Genomic DNA, 25,787 nt, shown 5'->3' on the forward strand with positions numbered 1-25,787 from the left:
TGTCAAGGTATTAAGCTTGAGTAGGAAAATAGACCACTGCAATATTTCACAAACAAAATATTATGATTATAAACTGGAATAAAATGCTAGAACTGGACTAAGGAAAATAAAACCATAAGTTGCATTATAAAATCTTTATTTACAATATATAACAATATATTAATTAATAAATCCAGCTAGTTTATGTATATGAATTTATGCTACGTATATTCACGGCTTCAGTTCTCTTAATATTAATGGTATTTTAAGCATAAAAGGAATTCTTGCAGAAGTTAAGCACTTCATTTCAAGTTCTTATTCAAGATTTCCGTTGACCTTAGAAATCAGACATAGAGATTTATACAAGTGTCAAGCATTTGTAGCGGCTCAATTATGGAAACAAACATGTTTGAGTGGTCGATTGGTTAAAAATAACTTAAGTGTATGTCAGTACAATTGAAGGTGAAAATTTGCTAATCTAAAGAATGTTGCTACCATGCAACATTGCTGCACTTTATTCAGTGTAGCCTACATTTCAAATAAATTGTGTTTGATCTATAAAGTTCACAGCACTTGGTTAAGAAAAATAGCATGTATTCAGGGAAGTCCAATTCAATGGTTAAACAAAAATAATTCCTAAAAAAGTATTTTAAACTCCAAATAGGTTTTAATTGTTATTTTATCATTCACTTTTGAAGTTATACATTTATAAAGAATAACTGCACAGAAATAATGAAAACTAATTATAAATAAATATATCTACTACTAATTGCTTAAGGGTAACAAAAGTTAAAATATCCTTTTTTTACAACACGATTTTCTACAAAGTATTTAGTTGTATTTACACATGGCACATTGTTTATTATTCTTTCTTGTGCTACACTAAAAAAAACAGTAATGATACAATAAAGTAAACTGAAGTCAAACAATGATCATTGATCTAAAATCAATAAGTCTTTTGGTTCATACGGAGTAGGATCTGTTTGAAAATACAGATTCAAATTTCCTAAAATAAATTTTAACCAGTTTGTTAAATGGACTAAGAAGCGCAAATGAATCGTCTAGTACCTGCATCCCAAGAAGTTATATACTCAGTGTTCGATTTGAGGCAGAACAGCGTTCCAGTTGCTCTCTTTCGGAAAGATAAAACAATACTTTCTCCATATACTATGGTATAGCAGGAGAAAGTAAAAATATTGGCAAAAATAGGTACTAGTCACATTAAATAGGTTACGGTTACGGCACCTCATTTTTTAACAAATCGAGCACTGGTTATACTTATGACTTAAACCAATATTGTCTACTATATTATATGGAAACCAGGTTCCACACCGTTTAGTACCTGGTTTCCATAATAAATTCTGTATAAATTCCTGTATAAAGGAACTTTTTACTGTCGAAGAAGTAAACATATTTGTTTAAATGCTTCTTCGACAAACTATAAATATGCACAGCCATTTTTGTTGATCAATTTCATTATCTAGTTTGATTATACTTGTGAGTGTAGCTTGACACAGTATTGGACACATACTATGTTCGGCCATCAATGAGACACTAACCCGATGTTTATTATTGCTCCTGTAAGGGGTCCAACGCAGCTTGCAACTCTTCATCATCAGGATCTGTTATGTGCTGCAAACAATCATAAATTTAGGTTATATAGTCAATGCTGTAGAATGTGCAGATTGATTCCTAAACACACAAAGACTTTACTTCCTTAAATTGTAAAAAGCAATACTAAACAGAAAATCTATATATATAATACGCTAAGCCGATTTTTATAAACAGAACTCCTCCCTCATTTTTGGACCGATTTTGATAATTAAAGTGTCAAAAGAATGGCCCTGATCTGTAGTTTTGCAAAGTCTTTTTAATTTTTTGAAATTTATATTAGTTTAGGCAGGATCTTCCATCAAAGTTGGATTTTCTCCCATAAGATTAACATGGGGAAATCTAAATATTTAATTGGAAACTTTGTCTCCACTAATTTGAGAGAACGACTGGGCGTAGAAACTTGGTAGAGGTGTCCAAAGAAAGGTCTTGGTCTCTAGATGAGTTACCAAAAGAAACACGAGGTGAATCCCGTTAGGGCTCTGCCCCAGAAGCCTTTAAAGATCCCTCCACAGATTTGTTTACATTTTCATCATGTGGATAATACTTTTGAATTAAACAGCAGTTAATTCTTAAATTGTATTTTAAACAACACACGTTTATTGGGAGCTATTGAATTGTCTAAAAGAAGTACCTATTTGCAATGTTATTTACTGATTTAAAAATTGATGAGCTCTTATCGTGTCTAATAACATCCGAACACAGAAAGAAACCTTGCCTAGAATGGTACGGGTACCTATCTTTGACAAATTATTTGCAGTGGCCTATATTACGGACCGTGGCCCACTGGGTTGGTAGCATTTTTGAAAATAACACGACATTTTGGCTGTAAAAAATGGCCCAATGAGTAAATACTATTTGATCAGCTACTGTAATGACAGAAAGGTCATATTCCTTTTAAACTAGACCACATCATCCTTTATACGATACGTTGATTAACAATGCATTTTAACATTAATATTTACGTAACAGCCAATTTACAGTATTCTTTCTTTTTGGAAATGCCACTTTGCTATGTCATTTATTTGCATTATTTGTTGCCAATGAAGCCGCACGCCCATATATAAACGAAGAGGCCCCTAACCGTAGATTTTGACGGGTTTCTCCTAGTATGTAAAAATACACTAAATGTCCTGTAATCTAGCTACTTTGGAGGTCAACAATTGTGGATATTTATAGGCATGATCTGTGGATGCGATACTCCCTGGTGTGGATTAACGTCCACACTCGTGAGTACTATGACTATCTGCAGTACTATCCTGATAATTAGACCAATTTGTAAAATACAAGGAGAAAATGTAGTTCGGATTCCACTATGAACTGTAGGTCCCTTAGTTGCCATTGGTTGTAGAGCTAATTAACAATTCTGTCTAAGGAACATGTCGACAACAAGTTTGCACCACTCATCCTATACTCATCTCCATTCATACGTGGCTTAAAATACCTACATTCGTATAGTCGCCATTTCAGATAAAAGTATTAAAGTATTAAGTCGATTTATATCAAGTAGAAGGTACTGCAAGATGCTTACTTAAGTATTTTAAGTCAAGTATGAATGGAGATGAGTGGCGCGATCTTGTAGTCTTGTAAGTGACTAAGGCCGACTTATTCATTAGACACAGCTGTAATTAATTAATATGTTGGGGCGGCTTCTTAATAATGAGAGGCTGATTAATGATTTGCTTGTTGAAGATGCTTTACATTGAGATGAATGTCTTACCTGTAATGCTCTAAGGTGTTCAGGGATGTCCTCAATTATGAAGATTTGTTCACTAGATATCCTCTGTATGGAGCCTCCACTGTCTACAATGTAGTCTCCATCATTTGTACTCAGCAGCTAGAATAACCATAATCCTCATTAAGTTTACTTCTTATTTTTAATGAGCATATCTTTAATTGGAGAAGTTAAGAGTAGAAGATTAAGGTGGGTTGGCCATATCCTAAGGAGAAAGGAGGAGAGTCTACTGAAGATAGCACTCAGAGGAAATCCGAGGGGAAGAAGACCAATAGGTAGACCGAAAGCCAGGTGGTGGGGTCAAGTACGAAAAGATTTGGAAAGGATGAGGCTTGTAGAGGAAGATGCATGGGACCGAGACTATTGGCGACAGCGTGTTGGCGAGGCCAAGTACCAGCTAGGGTACAAGTGGCCATGGCAGTAAGCAGTAAGTATATCTTTAATTGGGGTTGGAATCTGTCAAAATGCTTTAATTTATAGAGTAGTATTGATTTGAAACTAACCTAAAAATATATTTTTCTACACCCTGAATAACGTTAACGGATCAAGTTCACAACGTATATTCAAGCAGTTTATCAGTGGTTTTCTTTCTGTTGGGGTTTTCAAGCTGTTTAAACACATAAATAAATTATTATTTCATTAATCATTTACAGACCAATTTCAAACTAAAACGTTGTAATATAAGAGTTAGGAAAACATTTTTAGAAAAAGATTGAAATGAAAAAAAAAATTAAATGAAAAATGTCTTTATTTAAGAGGCGAAGATTGCTTGTGTAGGCTACACAACCCAACTATAGCTATCACAAAATATACTCAGATAAACTGTGTTAACTTTAATTTGATGATTAATTTCTGGCTTTAGTTTTTAATAACCACTAACCACTCAACTTATGTTGGTACTTCTGTTGATCAATAAAGATGTAAATGTATGTTGGCCTATTTCCTACTGAGTGGTGTGTGTACATTTGACCACAGCCAAGCTAATGTTTTGAATTGTAACCAAGTGCAGCATAATACTTCACATAGAATATTTCCTTTTAGTTTTTGTATGGGCTAATACTCACATTAGTAGTGATTGTTTTGATGCGTTTGATTTTCTTAGGGTTGGAGGTATTTGCATTTTTAAGCACTTTTTGTGTAAACACATTTCCTAGTACAATTTCTGTCCCATCATCTGCTTCTATCACACCATGAGATGTCCGTTTGTGAACAGTCAGCGTAGAGACCTGAAAAACAGAATGTTTTCAATAAATGCATTGCAGTGTTTAAGAGGTATAATATACTCGTAATGTATGCAGTACTGATGCTAAAACTACAGAACGGTTCACGAGAGTCTGCAGTTGAGGGAGGAGCCTATTTACCATGTGACTTCGAAGGAGCCAATGAGGACAAATGTGTTGACAAATGACCGGTGTTGACAAATCTAATAATACCAGCTGATATGAAAATATTGTTTAGTATATTTTAATTAGTGTCAAACAATTTATTTAGTAAACGGGTGATATTGTAACACCGCACTAGTCCAGTCTTGATATTGGCCTCCACCAACTGCAGACTCCTGTGGCCCCTAGTATAGTTGGACCACAGTACTTATCTTGGATCCCGGGAGACGATGATGAGCCCCTTAAACACCAACCGATACAGTTATTGAGTTACTTGTCATTTACATTAATATTAAACCTGAACACCTGTGTAGATTGCTACTGTAGCTTACCTGACGATAACTACGACCACAGACATTGCACTGGTAAGGTTTTTCTTGTGTGTGCACCATGTGATGCTTGTATAGGGAAGAGTATTCAGTAAACCTCTTGTTGCAACCCTGTAGGAAAATAGAAAACAATGTTCTTATTCTTTAAATAAAACTAGTGTACATGTTGCTCGAAATCGAGTAATTTCAAAGCAGTAAAGGAGTTATTTAAAAACAAATAACTTATTTAAGAACAAATATAAGTCATAAATTCCGATGAGTTTAAAAGAGTCAACTCAAAGATTACGTAACTAATGATAATACTCACAATGTACTTAATAGTTCAATATAATCAACATTTCTCGTAAATATTTGATCAATTTTCAAAAGCTGATCTGACTTTTAGTGTATTGTAGAAATGTTTCCCACTTATAGCCGCAATAGGTTGTCCATGTTGGTCTTTGTCAATGATAATGTAGTCTGCATGGTATCACCCATTGTCGCCAGTACGTTTACAAATTTCAGTCCATATTTTAATAGCACCAAATAACCATTAACTACCTGATTTTCTGCATAACCTCTCTGTCACTATTTTACAATTAACATATGTTCTTCTTCTCACTTTTAATTTCTGACAACACCTGGAGTTTCCAATGTTTGTTTCCCATGTTAATCTTATGGATAAATACGAAACTTTAAAGGGCCCCAGGGCCTCACTCTCTAGTTATTTCCCTAAAAAGAAAGTTTCCTGCACAACTTCACGTTACGCTCTTTCCAATGACATCAAAAACATGTCAATCGGTTCAGTAGTTTCGGAGGAGTAATTGTCACAAAAAACCTGCTTGCGTATTAAATAAGTAATAGATATAGATCTATGCCTATTGCTGTATGAAGAGTATAAGTTTAATCAGGGGTGCCCATCCCCCCCAAAGCTCACGTCGCAGAATCCCCCCCAAATTCGTTGTTTAACCCATGCCGGAAGGTCTGGGGGCTAACCCATAGTTATGTTTATAATGCGAGGAGGGAAGGGGTGCCCCCGACACCTCTTTAAATTTATGGGAATTTAAGCGTTTGAATCAAACTTTTAACCCAATTTAAATGGACGATTTTCCTTTAAAACTCTAGTAGCAAACTATTTGTTAGTTTAGTTTTAATTTAAATGAGTTGGATTTTTGACATGCACACAATTTGAATCAAAATTGGCCATGTAGTTTTTTTTACCCAAATTTTTCATGAGTTAATAGGTTTTAAAAGGGAAAATCACAAAAGTTGCAATAACTTTTGAACCATAATTTTTACGGCATAGAGGGTTTATACAATTTTTGTCATAGTCAAAGAGTATAACATGTTAATTTTTAATCAAAATCGTTCGGGCCAATTCTGAGAAAATTTTATTCATCCATTATTTTATAGGGTTTTATAGGGTTTTTATGGAATATCACTACTTAAAATCCAAAATGAAAAAAAAAACATCTGGAGAGACCATGGATTGGTACCTAAAATACCAAATTTCATCAAAATCTGACTCGGACCACAGGCGTGGTCTGTAGCTCTATTCCAAACATACACACATACAGACAGACACACACATCACTTCGAAAACCACTTTTTTGGGATCAGGGTTTTTACATAAACAATTCTTTTACCATATTAAATTGTAGGGGAAAAAGTACTTGAAGTTATGTCAAAAAGTGTGAGATATTTTCTAAATTGCCCTTTAATCCACTTCTGAGTTTGGTCCTTTTTAAATAAGTGTAAAATATTTAGTCTCAAAAATATTACTAGGCCTAAACTTAATAGTATATTTCGTGCCTAGGGCCAAAATGAGGTTTTGCTGGTTCAAGGTAGTTTTTAAGTTCGATACGAGGTCGAGGACTTAAAACGATCGAGAACTGCAAAACCATTTCAGTCCGTGGTACGAACGCTATTATTCACCACCCCACACTATACCCTATTACCACTAATTCACCTCAATGATAATGCACTGCACACTGATATAGTCAACACAACTACAACTTTAAGGTCATGTGGATAAATAATTTGAGGAATCAGCAAAAATGATACTGATTGTGTATTTAAAGCGGGCAGCTGATAACCTGCTCGATCCCCGAATGACGATGACAGCTGGCATGGCCTGCAAAACGTAACTTTCAGCCATCAATTAATGTACCTATATGTAAAACAGTTAAAAAACATCATAGTGTGGTAAAATAGTATATTACGTTACTAGTCCTGAATCCCGTGCGAGACGAAGTCGAGTAGTGGTTTTTTTTTTTATACGAGTCCGGCCAACACATTTTGGACGAGTGACGTACGATAGTTTACGCCATACTCTGCGCCATACTACTAAATCCGTTCAAATCCCAATATTACCACCAACTAAAGGACTAAAAATCACTAGAGAGGTTATGTTTTTGTTAGAACCACTCATTGCCACCCAAATACAGTATAATCAGCTGATTGGTGTCCGGCAAAACTCATTACAGTACAGTAGTACTGTATGAAACCCCATTTGATTAAGGACAAACAGCTGTTTTCTGGACTAAATCCTTGTATGGGAAGTTCGTCAAAATAGTGTAGTGGGGCGTAAAAAAATAATTTTATATCTATTCTAAGACTAGTAAAATTTGTTTGAAGCTCTTTCTAGATTCAAGAAAAGACAATCAAATACAATTTAATTATCCCAGAATCATGTGTTTCAGTTCTTGAAGTTAACGTAAACACATAGCCTATCAAAAACCTTAATTAAATTTTCACAGTACTGTATGTCAATTTCTTCCAATGAATAAATGACCCAGGCAAATTTATTTCGGAGAGCCAAAATAGGTACTTTCCTGTTAAAGGGAACATTCATTATTATCGATGATTTTTTCTCGATATATCGATATTTTTATTTTCCGATCCATTAAAAATTGACAACAACTAACTAATCTTGTTTAGGCTAAAATATTCTAAGCTAACCTAACATAACCAACCAAACTTGCTGGGCCATTTAAAAATTCCGTTTGGGTTTGGTAATAGAAAAGGCAAGTTAAACACGGAATTTGTAAATGTTATAGCAAGTTTGGTTAGTTATGTTAGGTTATTTTTTTTAGAGCCGTTTCATTTCATTATTGTTTGTTGATAGTGAACAATATTTATCGCGTAGTTGTCAGCTGATATGTTTCAATTTGTTAATATCGATATATCGAGAAAAATCATCGATAATAATGAATGTTCCCTTTAACAGGAAAGTACCCCAAAGGATTATCACAAGCTTTCATGTTGTTGTTGATGTTGTAAAAATAGCAAAATGATTGTCATTATCATAATACTGTTTTTTTATGAATCAAGAATATATTATAATAAACAAACCTAAAAAACCATCAATAGGTCCTCAAGGCGATGAGACTATTTGAGAATGAGTTCATAATGTAAAGGTAAAAACAAACTCAAATTGCAGATACAATTTAATAAGCAACCATAATCCTTTGACAGCAGTTGGCATGGAGTTGTTCTCACTGTCAAACATGATACGAGTCAGTAAGTGGAAGACCACATAAACGTATCTATATATTTAATAGCAATTATAAAATGATTTATTAATCAAGATAAAATGTCAAACGGGGTTTTGATTGCATAATTACCCCAGTAATAAATTAAGGAGGTCGTAAAAATTATCTGATTAATCTTTTATGTGCTTTTAACCAACCACCGGCTTGAATCCCCCCCAAAATCATAAAATCCCCCCCAAATAAAATTCTGATGTCGCATTTTGCGACATCAAACCCCCCTATGGGCACCCCTGAGTTTAATACTTGAGAAAATACATTATATTTTATCGATGATAGTAAACACCTATCTATTAAATATTGATTACCGGGGTAAATTGTTTAAAACTATTCTAAAAAATTACCGCTTCAGTGCAATCTTACGTGGAGTTATATGAAACTTTTGAAGGCAAATTGTGTAGGCTATTTCTCATGTATAACCACTTTAACTTTTTAGCCAGAAATTTTATAAAATGTCCCGTCTAAGGTATCCTAAACAACAAAACAATGGAGGTGGCAGGGGCTTAGCTCTTTTCCTCAAAACTTTGAAGGCACGGATGCTCTTTTGAGAAAAAGTGTGTTAATTTATTTACAAACTAATTGTTAAGAGTTTAATCTTTTTGACACCTTGAATGTTGAACGGAGAAAAAGTGTCAACAAAACATACTTCACTTCATAAATGCAAGGAGTGGCACTGTAATCATTAGTGCTCTCACCTTTCCAGCCATTTGCATCACTACTAACCTAGTTCACAAACCAATGCACTAAATCTATCTATGATGTAGGGCAGCGGTTCCCAAACTTACGAGGAGAGACAAAACATTACCAATGTTTTTTTTATCAGGATCCGTAATTTTTCAGTCGGTCTAGTGAGCACAGAATAGTAACAAGTGAGTACCAAGGGGCCGGGATGCACATTAAAATATTTTCAGTATATTCAATTCAATTCAATTTAATCACAAAAAAAATCACAACACAGAGGCTGAAGATCAGCAATTAATAAAAAAAAAAAAAAAAAATATGCGACATGTCAATACAAATCATGCATTATTCATAGTGTAACGTGATTAACAAAATTTAGCAAATTTCCCATATTGGGAATAAATACAAAAAATACCATGTGTAAAATGTCCAACATAAACAGTACAGTTGTGTAGTTATCAACATTTATTCCAGATAAGGTCTCTTGTAAAATGCTACGACTAAACTTCAGTTATAAATAATTTAAGTTTCTCAAATGATAGTGTTCTGGATTCAACTTTGTATTTTCAATATTATTATCCTCACAATTTTCATTTAGTTTAGTTTCTCTTGTACATAATAATACTAATAACATTATGATGGTAAATAATCATAGGTAGCATAATATTAATATATATTTTTTTGTAGGTTCTGCTTACTGTTTAGGGGCACTTTCTCAATAATTAAGTGAAACTAGCGATCCTGGCGCATGGAATCGTGCGCAATCTAGACATAGGAGAGAAAGGATTTGTGTTGATAATTTTTTACTTGGCGTTTTAAGATTCTTGGTTTTTTTGTTAAATGTGGAGATGGCAAAAGGTCTAATTGAGTTGGCAGTTTTTGTGCTGTTTTGGCAGTTTTGTTTGTGAAAGGCGGTAAAAGATTCTATTTTGATTAATCGACAGTAAAATTATTTGCCAAGCCAAGAAAATCTTCCTCCTTCTCAAGCTTTGGCCACGTTTAATCCTCGTCCACACAAACTATGTGTTCAAACCCCTCCCATGCGTCTATAATACTAACAGCGCGACATCCTACCACCCTGAGTGATAGGGATCATTGGGATTCACTATAACTATAACCTTTCCTCTCCCCTTCTTGGAGAAATTTTCATTCCTTTTAGCGAATTTCCCCTATAGGGAATAAGCTATTACTCATGGTAAGACCTGGACCCGGGACCGATTTACTTTTTCGTTTTGAGGTCCCTAGAGACCATAAACACCATCCGTTCAAATTCATATATATATATATATATTACTAAGTAAATCAAAATACCACAGTACCCTAAAAACATTTTATTTTATATTACTTACATGTTTCGGACATTAATGCCATGATCACAATATAGTATATAACCTATTAGTTTCTTTTATTTACAAACATTATTAGATATTTCTTGTTAAAGAACAGGTGATAATTTTGTATGTTAAGGGAAGGAGGTGTTTTCTTTAAGATTTATAATTTCATTGAATATTACGTTTTGATTTTGAATTTGTGTCAAGTTTAGTAAATTGTCTTTGTCATTAATATGATGAGTATAAATATAAAAGTCTTCTTTTGTATTCATTTTTTCACCTTTATTTTCAACATCCAGAATGTGCATATTTTTATTAATTTCTGAGTATGTATGGTCGGTCTGAAGTATATGTTCGGATAATGAGGATTTTTGTGTTGTCATATTGTTTGATCTGATTGCCTGTATATGCTCTTTGTACCTGACTTCGAATGTTCGACCTGTTTGACCAATATAGTACTTTTCACAGTTGTTACATGATAATTTGTAAATTCCAGATTTCTTATATACATTTGCAGGGTTGGGTCTCGGATTTGTTCTTTTTTGAATTATGTTAAAAGCGTTATTCCTTGTTTTATAACTTAGTTTAAATTTTGAGTTCGGTAATGTCTTTCTTAAGGTTTTGTTTAAGGATGAGCTGAATGGAATACATATAAATTCTTTCTTTACGTTTTCTTGTTCTTCTATTTTCAATCTTTACGTTTTTTCATTTTTTATTAATTTTTCAATCATTTTTTCTTTGTATCCATTTGTTTCTGCAATTCTTTTTATAGTTTTCTTTTCTATTTCAAAGTTGTCTTTAGACATTGGTATGTTAAGTAGTCTAAATACCATTGATTTGAATGTAGAAATTTTGTGTTGCCAAGGATGGTTTGACTCGAATGGAATGATTAGGTCAGTTTGTGTAGGTTTCCTATATATATTGAAATTATGTCGATCGTTTTCTTTAGTAATTGTTATGTCTAAGAAATTTATCTTCTTTTCTTGTGTCTCCATTGTAAATTTAAAATTAAGAAATTTATCTTCTTTTCTTGTGTCTCCATTGTAAATTTAAAATGGAGACACAAGAAAAGAAGATAAATTTCTTAGACATAACAATTACTAAAGAAAACGATCGACATAATTTCAATATATATAGGAAACCTACACAAACTGACCTAATCATTCCATTCGAGTCAAACCATCCTTGGCAACACAAAATTTCTACATTCAAATCAATGGTATTTAGACTACTTAACATACCAATGTCTAAAGACAACTTTGAAATAGAAAAGAAAACTATAAAAAGAATTGCAGAAACAAATGGATACAAAGAAAAAATGATTGAAAAATTAATAAAAAATGAAAAAACGAAAAGATTGAAAATAGAAGAACAAGAAAACGTAAAGAAAGAATTTATATGTATTCCATTCAGCTCATCCTTAAACAAAACCTTAAGAAAGACATTACCGAACTCAAAATTTAAACTAAGTTATAAAACAAGGAATAACGCTTTTAACATAATTCAAAAAAGAACAAATCCGAGACCCAACCCTGCAAATATATATAAGAAATCTGGAATTTACAAATTATCATGTAACAACTGTGAAAAGTACTATATTGGTCAAACAGGTCGAACATTCGAAGTCAGGTACAAAGAGCATATACAGGCAATCAGATCAAACAATATGACAACACAAAAATCCTCATTCGCCGAACATATACTTCAGACCGACCATACATACTCAGAAATTAATAAAAATATGCACATTCTGGATGTTGAAAATAAAGGTGAAAAAATGAATACAAAAGAAGACTTTTATATTTATACTCATCATATTAATGACAAAGACAATTTACTAAACTTGACACAAATTCAAAATCAAAACGTAATACTGTATTCAATGAAATTATAAATCTTAAAGAAAACACCTCCTTCCCTTAACATACAAAATTATCACCTGTTCTTTAACAAGAAATATCTAATAATGTTTGTAAATAAAAGAAACTAATAGGTTATATACTATACTGTGATCATGGCATTAATGTCCGAAACATGTAAGTAATATAAAATAAAATGTTTTTAGGGTACTGTGGTATTTTGATTTACTTAGTAACATTTAAAGTATCCCTCATTGATGTATACAATAACAAAATATATATATATATACATATATTTATATATGTGTCCGTTAGCGCGATAACTCGAGCAAAAATTATCCGATTTTGATGAAATTTGGTACAAACGTGTAATCCTACGTTTATTCTAACGAGTTCGCGAACCAGCATGATCGGACTATGGGAACAGGGATTTATGGGGGGTTTTATGGGGCAAAAATTGGTTTTTCCCATTTTTGACCCTAAAAACTTAAAATTTAGCAATTTCTTTCCAAACCATTTTGTAGAGCTTAAAAAAACAAGTAATTTAGTATATTAAAGAGTTATTATGCACCAAATGGTTTCGGAGAAAATTCCAAAAAACTGTAAATTTAAAATTCCCATGTTATTCTTATGGAGAATAAGTAAACTGATGTAGTTTTCTTGTTTATGATCATGTATTGATCAAATTTGGAAAATGCATTCATTTCATACTAAACTATTAACATAAAAAAAACACCTTTTACCCTCCCTGTTGCAGCAAACCTAAGTACTCGTTAAACTAATGCGCTATTTAATAGGGAATAAATGTGATATTTTTAATGAGACATTTTAGTGTAAATCCAATCAGGCAAATGGAAATTCGCTTAGTCTGCAGATTTGCTGCGGCGGGGGTATTCTTTCTTTGTTTTTGTTTCTTTCTTTTTAAATTTTAAAAGCCTGTATGTTTTCCCTTTTCTTCATATTTCTGTGCTACCTTCCTAAAGGTCTCAATTGTTTCCTTGTCTCTTATCAAGTTATATTTTCTCATCTCTAGACCTTTCCTATCCAAGACCTCTTCCTGATCTTTCCCATTTGCCTCCTGAAGTGGACAATTAATTCATCAAAACCTGACTTGCGGTCACTATTTCTCCGCATCTGCATCTCTTCCACCAGGTCAAATCTCCGCAAATTCGCCTTGAAATTTCCATGTCCTATGACAAACTGCGTTCAATAATGACCATAGTCAATGATAATGACCCATCTTTCAATATTGTTCCAGTCTCCTTCTGAAGTTTGACATATTATATCCGAACGTTTACCTTTATTCTTCACTCTGCTCCCAGCGCATTTGTATCAGCTAATGTATCCCCTCTTATTTTCCTATTTTTTCCGATTCCCGACTGATTTCCTTTTATTTGGTTATGTTTCGATTTTGTGGAAATAAAAACTGGTTTAAAACAGTGAAACATCAATCTTTTTAACTAATCTAACAAATCCTTATAGCGCATGTCTCCAATTTTAGTATAACCTGCTGTTTCAAATATTATTGTCAATTTCAAAGTATTCATCTGTTCAAATGTAAACAAACATTTTCTCCCTAAGAATAACATGGGAACTTTGAAGGCAGACTTTTGGGGGCAGAGCTCTGAAGGAATTCCAAAATTTTTTTGTTTGATGGCAAAACTACATGCTAAGACCTTTCTAACGACACCTTGGACATGGTGATCACTAGCACCACCGCTCCAAAACAATTATGACAAAAATATGCCTCAGCGTATTAAATATATAGATAGCCTAAATAATATTATTTTGTAGGTGGGTCGCAAAAAAATTCAAAGATGGGGATGATGGGTCGCCAAACCAAAAAGTTTTGAAATCACTGATGTAGGGTATAATCAATGTTGAAACTCTAAACACTATCCAAAGATAAAAACATCTATTGAAAACTGTGATAGAGATTCTATTTACATAAAAGCTTAACTTACTGTCTGAAAAGATAAAGGGTCTTATTTTTGTGTTTGGCAGAATTGTGTAATTTTGTATTACAACTGTATGTCATATTACATTGTAATAACACTTACCTCGACATTACAAGCATACGGCTTCTCTCCTGAGTGAATGCGAATGTGATTTTTGTAATTTGTCGCAGAAGCAAACGCTTTGTCACAGTACGGCTCGTTGCAGACATAAGGCCGTTCACCTGCACGTAAATAACATGTTAGTTTTGGTCAACTTGATACTATTTCGGAAAAAGAGAGTATAAAAGTATTAGAATGTCAGAAATTACCTGTGTGTGTTCTGATGTGAACTTTCCGAATGTTAGAGGTTGTGAAAGATCGATTACAGCCTTCTACAGGACAAACAAACGGACGTTCACCTGTAAATGCATTATTAGAATGAATATATGAAAACATTACCAACCATGTAACACAAAAAATTCCAACTAGTTTTGCTTCAATAATCCATATATAATCCCAATCTAAAATCTAAAATTGTCTTCTGCTGATCCATAAGGATGGCAAATGTATGTCAGGTTATACGTAATCTATGGTTTCATTTTATACCTGTATGGGTGCGTATGTGTTTCTGAAGATCTCCGGAAGTTTTAAAGCTCTTGGTGCAGAGGTTCTCTGGACATTTGTACGGTTTCTCGCCGGTGTGCGTGCGGACATGAGCTTTACGACTGTAGTCCGTCGAGAACGCTTTCCCACAACCATCAATGACGCACATGTACGGCTTACTGCCTGTGTGTGTCCGCTCATGAACCTGGAGGATTAATGAAAACAAAACTCATATCAGACAGGTTGTAAAAAAGGAGAAAATATTGTAACGTATTAAAATAAATATTAGGCTAAATATATATACAGAGAGTTTATCTTATACGTCAAACTTCAATGCCGTCAATTATGGCTTAGGTTATGAATATTTAGTTTTAACATCTAGAATAAAAAGTGTTATGACCCTTTGAACATCAATTAGGCCTAAAATAGGATTTGACACAGTTCTATTGAACTTGATGTAAAATAGTATAAACCTGATACACTGCTGGAGCAACCGAGCCAAACGGTCTAATAAGTCCTAATAACTTTATGTCACTGCACTCTGATTTTTGAACTGTAAACGCTTTTATTAGCAAATCATTTTGCAATGATCCTTGATAAAAGGAGAGGTAAAAAAAGAAAGGTTTTTTTGCTTAAGATCCCTACCAAGTTAGATTTCACTTCCAACAACTGTTGTTAATGTTAATTACAAATTGCTTAGAAAGATTATGATTATTTTAAACTGTACAGTAAGTTTCAAGGAAGAAATTTCTTTTCTACTACAAAAAAAATAGTTATGATATACCGGTACCTACTTTTGCATATTCAGTATGCCATATATTTCACAGACTTAAGTTTTGTAACAGAAAGTTAAATAAAAACTTAGACAAAACTAATTAAATATATCACAAATTTATAACGTAGAAGGTGGACAGAACAGACAAAAATAATCGTCAGTAAATATACTAATTGTTAATACCTTGAGATGATGAGAGGAGGTGTAAAGTCTGCCGCAGCCTTCCTGTGGACACATGAAGCTCTTCTGTTTCTTGACTGGAGGTTCAGGCTCCACCACTTGTAGGTCCTGTGTTTGCTGTGTCAGGGTGATGTACGCGACTGTGCCATCCTCCAGCTCCACTGCTTGGCTACCATCTGCAATATCACGTAAAGTCATCTATATTGTACTGTTTCTACCAGTAACATGAGGTATGTAGGTATTGCAGCTGTCCTTGATCATTGGGCATTGGATAAATGGCTAAGGAAACAGCTGACCTTAAGGCGGCTCCAGATATGCGCCATTTGCCACGAAATGTTTGACGATCAGCGATCTAGTCGTCTTGCTATTCGTTGATTAACGAGTAGACGTCTACCCACGAGTTGTTTTCCGAGCAACTGTTCGTTTTTGGAATAGCAAATATTTTTCACTTTGATGTGTGCAAAATTACCGACAATGAATGGGAAAACACAAGCAGGAATGTTTACTGCTTGGCAAATAGACAAACACCTATCCACGTTACTCGCGATTCAGCGAGTCACTGCTTGGTGCTTGGCGAATGGCCACAAGCCACACAAGGCGTCTCACTTCAAGCTACACTCATCCTTAGTTCAAATATGGATTAAAATATGGTCTTGTAGCATCCCTATCTTAATTGGTAATATAACATCCCTTTCAATCACAACGACTTCCGGATCATCCAAAATTATGAGTAGGCCTACATCTGATAATTTCCTGTAATTTCTAGAATATTGGGAACTTCCGTTTTACAAAATCTCTTAGTTTCAAATCTTGCCTATAAAAAATAACAGTACCTGAAAAGTTTACAAATTTGCGATACTTGTACATTTTGTAAAACTAATAGTAAAATAGGCCTCTTGTTCAATACCTTGGGGCTGAGAGTGTATGTAAGCAAGAGTTCCTCCATCAAGCTGCAAAACATGAGCTTCCAGCAAAGCAGAAGATGAATCTTCTGTTAGTAGCACTGGCAGATTCATGGGTTCTTCTTCCACCTGTAAAAATTCCTTTGTTAAGTGGAATTGAATCTTTTTTGTCTGAGAAATTGTCTCATTACCCATTTGAACATCACAAAACTTATTAAGTTATTTAATCATGCAATTTTCATAATTTTCCTCCCCCGAACCTTAAAGACACACAAATTTATTTCTCTTATAAAACATATTTCTAGAGGTTACACACACACCGACACATACATTTTGTTTGGTCACATATTGTCCTGCATAGCTGGCTGCCTAGTAAGGAAATAAAATAAAAAAATGGAAATAAAAATGGTACATACTAGTCAAGTAATTGACAAGAGGTGCAACTTGAAGCAGAGAGGCAAATAAGATAGAGATTGGGGGGGGGGGGTTGTGTATATTGGGATGATGTGATGTATATTTATTGCAAATTGGGTGAAGTATGGAGTTGTCCGACTGTTGTGCTAGGGCCTGGAGAATAGACGTTGGAAAACGGAGCGCTGATAGCGAAGGCAGGCTATTTTGTGGTGTGGCACTAAATAAAATAGTGGGGCTAAGCGTCACAAGCTAAAAAAATAATCCACCCACTTCCACCTGAACCATCTACATCAGCATTTTTAAAATGCTTTGAAAATTGTCCATCATAATTAAACTCTTCACGACTTTGACAGTTTTCACAAGGACAGATAGTGATAAATCATTATACCTCTTCTTCTTTATCCACATTCTCTTCTGAGTCCACATTGACAATCTCATCCTCCTCAGTGGGTTCTATCTCCAGCTTCTGCTCTATTTTAGTTGCAACTAAAGATGTAGATCCACAGTCGTCTACAGGCACCACATCTGCAAAACAACTTTCATATTTGATACCAGGCTGTTGAGGATTAACCTAGGGAAGGTTTTTACTTATGAAGGTTCTTTTCGGCTTCAAGAAACACTGTAAAGTGTAAGACTCATTCACATAGAAAGTAGCGTTGTTATTACCTTGGAAATGTCCAGATATAGTATAACCTTTGGGAACTTCTCTATTTATGGCATTACTTTGGAGTATTACTGTTAACTTGCCACTAATGTTATCAACTAGAAGGAAGACTATATTTACAATTTTATAGGCCTCGTATAAAAGACAGTTTTATGCTAAGCTTGATGATGCAAAGAAATCTAGACACACAAGATCTTGTCGGTACCTACCAAAACGGTGAAGCAAGGATATTGATTTTATAAACTGGGTCCATATATATATATATTTGGATTTAAATCACAAATAAAAACACAAATTAGATAATCGTAGCCTCTAAAAATATTATTTGTCTGCAAGAACATGTAGGTGAATGTGTTAAATGGCTACATTAGGCTGATAATAGAATATTTCTGCTGAAGTTAACATCACTCTGGAGTAGGCCTATGAGAATGGAGCAAAGAATTTTAGAAGAGTAACAAATTAGAAAATTTAACTACCATCAGGGGCAGGTTTAAAGGTTGTAGTGCCCTGATCTGCAAACAGTTTTGACATATTATGAAGTTCGAAGTTTTTTTTTTTTTAAATTGGCTTTTTCAAATGTTTGGGTTACGCCTGCAGCACCCTCTGTTGGCAATTAATTTTACCAAATTTGTAGACTTTTACTCTAATTGTTATAGAAAGAAAACCTTAGGTAATACATTAATAATAAATAAAATAATAATAAAATAACTAGTGGTGCTGCGTAGCAGTGACACGAAGTGCACTCGTAAGTCAGCCACCGGGCCTGCAGTGGCTGTACCAGTAACGCTCGTAAGTCAGCGCCAATAGGTTAAAAGGTCGAAATGCCCAATATTTTACAGCAAACATTTGGGCCTAGTGCTTAAAAACACAATTTTTTTATATTGAAGCATTGTTGTACAATTAAAGGTTACAGAGAAAATTCCAAAAAAATTACATTTAAAATTCCCATCTTGTGGAGAAAAGAAAACTGCTATAGTTTGCTAGTTTTTGGACATATATTTTGATCAAATTTGGGAAATTTCTTTAACCCTTTGCGGTTGAATGGCGAGTATAGGTCGCCGCCCGCCATTTTGCCGACTGCTCAAAAATGGCGATTTACAAGGACAAAAAAAAAATATTAAAAAATAAAAAAAGTTAATTTTTTTGGTTGAATGGCGAGTATAGGTCGCTGGGCGCCATTTTCCTGACTGCTTGAATGGCAAGCTAAATTCCCAGAAAAATGTGGAAAAAATTCGACCTCAAAGGGTTAATACCTCCTATAGGTCCAACTAAAATCATATCAAAAACACTTTTTCCCTTCCCCGTAGCAGCAAACCTAAGTATTAGGTAGATCTAATGTTATTTGAATGGGAATATAAAATATAACTTGTTTATGGGAATATCTTAGCTAAAATCCAATCAGACAAATTGAAATTCGCTTAGATGGTAGGTTTACTGTGGCGGGGGTATTTTAACCCTTTGAGTGCCAACGTCCGGGGAACCGGACGTTTTTAAAACGAGCCAAAAGTGCCGACGTACGGCCGACCGGACGTTTTTAGAACGAGCCAAAAGTGCCAACGTCCGGCTGACCGGACGTTTCGTAATGATCGAACAGTTGTCATAACAACCGAATGGATACTCGGATTCTTTTAACCCATATATTAACATTGAGTCGAAAGTTACTAGATGCGATACATCGATTTTCGTTGGTCAAAATATCGAAAATTCGATTTTTACGAAATTTTAACCTAAAAATCGCCAGATCGCGCTCGGCATTTTTAGCGCGACCTTCGGGACAAATCATCGGCATTTTTTGAGCGTTACTTTTATTTCTCGCCTGGCACTCTAAGGGTTAAATTAACATATAGCCAACAGCATTTGTTTTTAAAACATGGAGGTTAAAATACTGAATGAAATTTGTGTGTAGTTTATATTTTTATCAGCTTTTATTGTTCAACTAATTTATAGTCACAAAACTCTATGCTACTCTCCAAGTGTCATGACTCTGATTTAGGCTGGGCGTAGAATGTAAATTATTCTACTGTAAGAGCACTCACAGTAGAATAATTTTTACAGAAGCAGAGTAGCTTTTTGTTGTTTGCAAACCAAGATTTTCATTAGAGTGGAGCATATGGCATAACAACTAATCAAAGCTACATTGCATAAGATTCTTTAGAAATTTGACACCCTACAAATTTGATACTACAGGTTAGCCCAGGTACCCAAAGTTAAGTTTACAATTTACCACTAGCTGTTTGTAGCATGTCTGGTACGATGGCATGGGTTCCATCATTGAGTGTGATGATGGTGGGTCCATACGGCACAGACAATAGCGTCTCTGCTTCAAGCGAGTCTGACGTTAGGTCAGCAAGGCTGATTGTTTGACCATCTACTATCACTGGAAGAACTGAAACTGTCAAAAAACAGTAAGAGACCGTTATTATGCATTGCAACATGTTTCATCAGCATGTAATACGGTGAAATATATTTTTCACTTTTCTTTTTTTTTTATAAAAAATCTTTTTTACAAAACCAGGTTTTTTGTAAAAAAGATTTTTTATTTTTAGAACAATTAATTATGATATTACACTGACCCCGGGTCCAGTTTGTAGTTTATTTTAGATTTGCTTAAATTATATTTTGGTATAGCCTAGGCCTAATAATTAAATAGTCATTAAATTGACAACATAATATATATTTTAGAAAGGAACACTCAATTTTAACGGAAATATCACTTCAATAATATAATGTGATGAATTATAAATTTTTTACAGACTGAAGAAGAATGTCTAAGGTTTACCAAATCCAGCACTATTTCAAACAGTTTATGGATGCCACACCCTACTTCAAAATAGTTTAGAAGCTAATTTTTAACAAATCAGGTGCTATACTTAAGACGGTTACACACTATCGATCTTTTCCCCGAACAAGACCCCGAACCGAGCAGGGAGAAGGGAGAAGGGAGGTCGAAGGGAGGATGTTCGATAGTGTGTCACGGGTCCGTACACCGATCAAGACATCAGGCCGAGCAGGGAGACGAGCGCTCTGGAGGCGGTTTTTTGGCGAAAGATCAAAGAAAAGATCGGTCCGATGTACGATAGTGTGTCACGGTACATTTTTGCCCCGTACATCGTCGCGAGCGCCGCACCGAGCGGCCGCCTGCGCTAGCATTGATAGTTCCGCGCTCTCACTCGCACACACTCTCTATCTCTCTCCAAACTTCCTTTTGCCGTGCTCGGTAGAATTCGTCTGGTCTTGGTCATGTTCGGAGTAAAATTTTGCTGATATTTATCTCCCTTCTCCCTTCTCCCTGCTCGGTTCGAGGTCTTGATCGGGGAAAAGATCGATAGTGTGTCACCGCCTTTAGGGATGACAGAGTGGACCAGAATACTGCACAGACAAGCACTTAGCTTAACCATAGCCCTCCTGTAAATGGAGAGAGATACTACAATTAGGTATAATGGACACTCTCCGTAGCTCTACCCAAAATAATAATCTACTAGTTCTACTATGGTAATTTAAATAGTAAACTAACTTACATGTTGTTTCATCAAAATTGAGGGTCTCTGTTATCAACTGGGGGTCGTCATTGCTGCTCGAGTTGGAACAATCCATCATTCTTGCTTTATACAAGTGTTACCCTGAAAAATAAGAATGTAATGACTGGTATTTCACAATATCATCTTTGGAGTCATCCTTGTATGACATTAGACCCATTTGTCATCAACCAATTTACATACTAGCTTTGACTATTAATACAAATAGTCAGTGATACTAGCCCACTAATTTCTATTAGTTGATTAACAGGTTCAGTCCCAGCCGTCACACTCCTCTGTATGTAAAGTCACATCAAGCGGGAGTGAGTGTGTTAATGAAAGTAAAGTATAAAAATAACTTATGTAAATAACTAATTGTATTGTGATAGAATCTAAGAAATTTAATTTGGAATGGTTACGCTAATTCCAAACAACAAGTTGTCTAAGAAAATTTTAAATTTTGTATGATTAATTTGTATGATTTAATAATTTTAAATCATTTTAAAGGTTATTAACTAAAGAAGGTTTTAGTAATATTTGACACTCTCTATATAGTCCAGTTTAACATTAGAAAACTTATGTAAAGGTTTTTGCATATTTCTAAAAAATCACAAATTCAAACTTCTGTTGCAGAATACATACAGATGTTTCATCTCAACCAGTCTGTAAACTAGTACTAACTAGTTGCTCTGCCCGTGCTTCGCTACGGGGTGAGAATGCAGAAAAGAATAATTCGGTTTTACTTTAAGATACTATAATATACTATGAGAAACAGTTACAACACACTTACCAGGAAACATATAGGCAAAAGCTCAATCCTGCTTATTGATTATTTAAATTAAGATCTCTTAATGTATTACAGTACTATCATTTTTTAAAGTGTATAGAATTTAAAATATATGCAAAAATATAATCATAGATAAAACATACTCCCGTATAATTCATTGACCACATGGCACCAAGAAAAAATTCTCCTTGTAAACAAATTAAATTAAATAGCAGAACAGCATTTCTGACAACAGCTGTAGTTTCATAACAATGTTTGTGTCCCATGTTAATCTTATGGAGAAATACGAAAATTTAAAGGGCCCCAATGCCTCACTTTCTAATTATTTCCCTAAAAAGAAAGTTTCCTGCACAACTTCACGCTACGCTCTTTCCAATGACACCAAAAATATGTCAATCGGTTCAGTAGTTTCGGAGGAGTAATTGTCACAAAAAACCTGCTTGCGTATTAAATAAGTACGAGTAATGTCCAGTGGTCGAAACTCGACCAAAAATATGTAACGTACTCACTTATGTTATGTTTCACCCCACACTGTAAATAAAACATGTGATTGGAGTTTCTTCCATTTGTTTTGATTTTCTGTTTATATTTCGTTGTTATTTCGTCACCAGCATGGCAACGCATAAGATCCATGTAAATTTTTTCAAATTTTTAATCTCATTTTTTGCGCTTATCTTTGAGCCTATTTAAATTTATAAAGGGATTCTGCACACCTACAGGAAAATAGCTTTTTAACGGTATGCGTAGATTTTCCCTACGATGCACAGGAGCTGAGAAAAAAGGTTTTAAAGAAACATGCTTGCCTATTAATATATAGATAGATAGATTGTAAATTTAATGAGGATTCTGAAAATTACAATGAAAAAAATTAATTTGTCTGCTATTCCCTACCTGTGAGGGTATGGAAATCTAAATTAGAATACTAAGTAGTTTAACACATACAAATTTTCAACACTAACTTCGGTTTCACCCTGTATAGTAATTTTATTTAAAATTAAATAAAATTATTATATATTGGCCTTGTTGAACTTGTAAATTTAATTACCGAAGTACCTATACATTTCATTAACTTACTAACTTAGGCTAATAAGAAACTTGTATTTTTTCGTAGACGATAGTAGCTTAAGCATGATGAGCGCTCCCGCACTTAGAAATTTTAGTTATGACTACAACACTAGGCCTACTGTGTAAAATCAACAACCATAGTAAGTACAAGTTGTCGGAAATAAAGGAAAAAAGTTGAAATTTTACTGTTGATCACTCGCTGTAAAATGACTTAGTCAATAAATTATATCCACGAATAGGCCTACTAGAAAAGAACCGGTGTGGATCATTTGGGCTAAACATAAACCAATGACGTTTTTGGCCCGAAAATAAACATTAGGGTATTTAAATCTTAAATGAAACTGCAAAAACATATGTTAACCCTCCGAGTGTCATGCGTCGCTGCAGCGACTCACAAACACTGTTTACGGCGAAGGCTCTATGACTGACAAAATCGGATTGAACTGGATCGAGTTTGGTATCGTTCTTTTCATTATATTCTAAGCTTTCTCCAGAGGTCTGTCTCTTAGCGCTTTATGTTCTCCGAGCCGATCGTAATTGTAGCAGACAGCTGACGTGCGTATTTGTAAACAGGTTAGTTAACCTCGGACCGATGACTGATGTGTTTCATTATGTTTATCGTTGTTTTAGTGTTAAAAATCAAAAGTAGTGATATACGTGGTGCATTATAAGAAGATTTAAGTGATTTTGAAGGGCTGGTTGATGATCCTGAAGAAGTAGGTAGTGATATTGATGTAAATTATCAGCCAGATTCCTAGCTATGGTTAGGCTATGCATTCTTAGCTAAACGCTATGTACTGAAATCTGTTTTTTGCCCATAACTTATTTATTTGCAAATCTACTTCCTTATATTATTATATATTTGTAATCCTCATAAAATTTAGAACAAAGTGGCTATTTTCAAATATTTATAGGCCTATAATTTATACAATTTCATTGAGCGCGAACTTATTTTTTATTTTTTTTTTTCCAAAATAATTTTTATTTTTACCTAAAAAATTTTTTTTTAAACAAATATTCCTTAGGTTTTATGTATGATATTGAAGCCCATGATTTTCCAAACAAAATGGTATATAGAACAGTAGAATTAACATTGTTTTAAGCTTTTCAGATCCGTTTTAATAAAACCTTGCAAATGCGCCAAAAATAGGCGGACATTAAGGCCTAAACTATGGACACTCGGAAGGTTAATGCTATAAGTAAGGATTTGGGCCAAAAACGTCATTTGTTTATGTTTATGATCCATACCAGGTTTTATTCTAGTATTCGGTTATTTCTGAATAACAAATTGGTCCATGGGGTTGTACGTAAGTTACCTACATTTAAAAAAATGTAAAGGTAACTTAATAAATACACAGAGGATATGCGTCCGGCAGTGACGTCACTGGGTTGAGGGGGCCCGTAACCCCATTACCACAACAATATGATGTACAGCCATCGGTGTTTGTGGTGTAATGGATAGAGTGCTCGGCTGACATGCAAGAGGTCCCTGGTTCGAATCACATTGGTAACTTTTAACTTTTTGACAGATTTTGCTTTGAATTCCATTTCTTCTTAACTGTACATCTTTTGTTAGAATTTTTGGCATCTATAATTTTATTTTATGAGCAGATTTTAACCTTCAGTCGATTTTTTCATTATCAGCAAGTTTGGTTGGTTAGTTTAAGTAGGTTATGAGAGTAACTGCCTGACGCCCCATCCAATAAGTAACCAACCAACCCCTATAGGCTAGTTTGAACCAAATAAAAAATGAAAAGCCTACTGCCTAGAAGTGCATTTTCTACTGGTAAGGTAACATCACCTTGACAGGTAGGCCTAAACTTGTGTTAACCTAGGTCTGGACCTAGTGAAGTTCAACCTTGGTTATCAGCATAGATAACATAGGCCTAAGGTACATAATTATTGAAACTACATTTGTAAATTATGAGATGTCTGGTAATAATCATAGTATTTTAAGAAATCTTAGGTGTAATTTTCTTTAGGGATACCGGCATTCCTAGATTTGAATGTATTTTTCAGCATAAGAGTGTGTTATGCTAAGTTATAAAAATCCAATATGGCAGATTTAATAAGAGAATAGACATTGAACCATGCGAGATTATTCTGGGCACTATCATCAAACAGTGCATTAAAATACTATACACTAATTTGCGGGCTGATAATTTTTAATTATGTGCTCTTTCTATCTAATTTCATGCAACAATACAAATACAAAAGTAGTAAAGAATCTTGGGAAATTACCCATAAACTCCACGATCAGAACGCCCAACATTCATTGCAGATAGTAGGAAGTGGTGGAGGGGGTAAAAACACAATTTGGTGTCAAAGACATTCACATTGATTTATTACTTGAGGAAAAATATACTATAGGCTACTTTAATTCAGTTTTGATTTTTTTATTTTGATTTTAAAATTTAAAATTACCATTATCTTTTGCTTTTGTTGTACTTGAATATCAAGATTTAATAACACATTTAAACAAAAATTTTAATCTGTGCTATTTCGTTA

The 25,787-nt window shown here is 34.2% G+C and overlaps 1 protein-coding gene across 1 annotated transcript; it reads right to left on the minus strand.

Moving 5' to 3' along the window:
- Positions 1-126: 126 nt before the first annotated feature.
- LOC128990692 (zinc finger protein 76-like) lies at positions 127-25,574 on the minus strand. Its single transcript, XM_054413212.1, has 13 exons — positions 25,521-25,574; positions 21,431-21,532; positions 20,137-20,304; positions 17,637-17,773; positions 16,840-16,963; positions 15,936-16,108; positions 14,981-15,182; positions 14,704-14,793; positions 14,498-14,616; positions 5,040-5,147; positions 4,390-4,551; positions 3,311-3,427; positions 127-1,611 (listed from the first exon to the last, which is right to left on the minus strand). Exons 2-13 carry the CDS (start codon positions 21,507-21,509, stop codon positions 1,549-1,551), a joined length of 1,542 nt encoding a protein of 513 aa, XP_054269187.1. The 5' UTR covers positions 21,510-21,532; positions 25,521-25,574; the 3' UTR covers positions 127-1,548.
- Between the last annotated feature and the right edge of the window lie 213 nt (positions 25,575-25,787).

This window comes from Macrosteles quadrilineatus, unplaced genomic scaffold (assembly GCF_028750875.1).
Source record: "Macrosteles quadrilineatus isolate MER2022 unplaced genomic scaffold, UCM_ALF_1.0 Scaffold_3__2_contigs__length_128488019, whole genome shotgun sequence".
In the NCBI taxonomy this organism is placed as follows: Eukaryota; Metazoa; Arthropoda; class Insecta; order Hemiptera; family Cicadellidae; genus Macrosteles; species Macrosteles quadrilineatus.

What these genes read in the sequence shown, in the direction of transcription:
- LOC128990692 (XM_054413212.1), bottom strand. Translation starts at nt 21,509, where the DNA reads ATGATGGATTGTTCCAACTCGAGCAGCAATGACGACCCCCAGTTGATA. An exon ending in TCAAAACAATCACTACTAAT is followed by an intron (nt 3,428 to 4,389) that starts GTGAGTATTAGC and finishes TGGTTATTCTAG; the next exon opens with CTGCTGAGTACAAATGATGG. An exon ending in AACACCTTAGAGCATTACAG is followed by an intron (nt 1,612 to 3,310) that starts GTAAGACATTCA and finishes GATTGTTTGCAG; the next exon opens with CACATAACAGATCCTGATGA.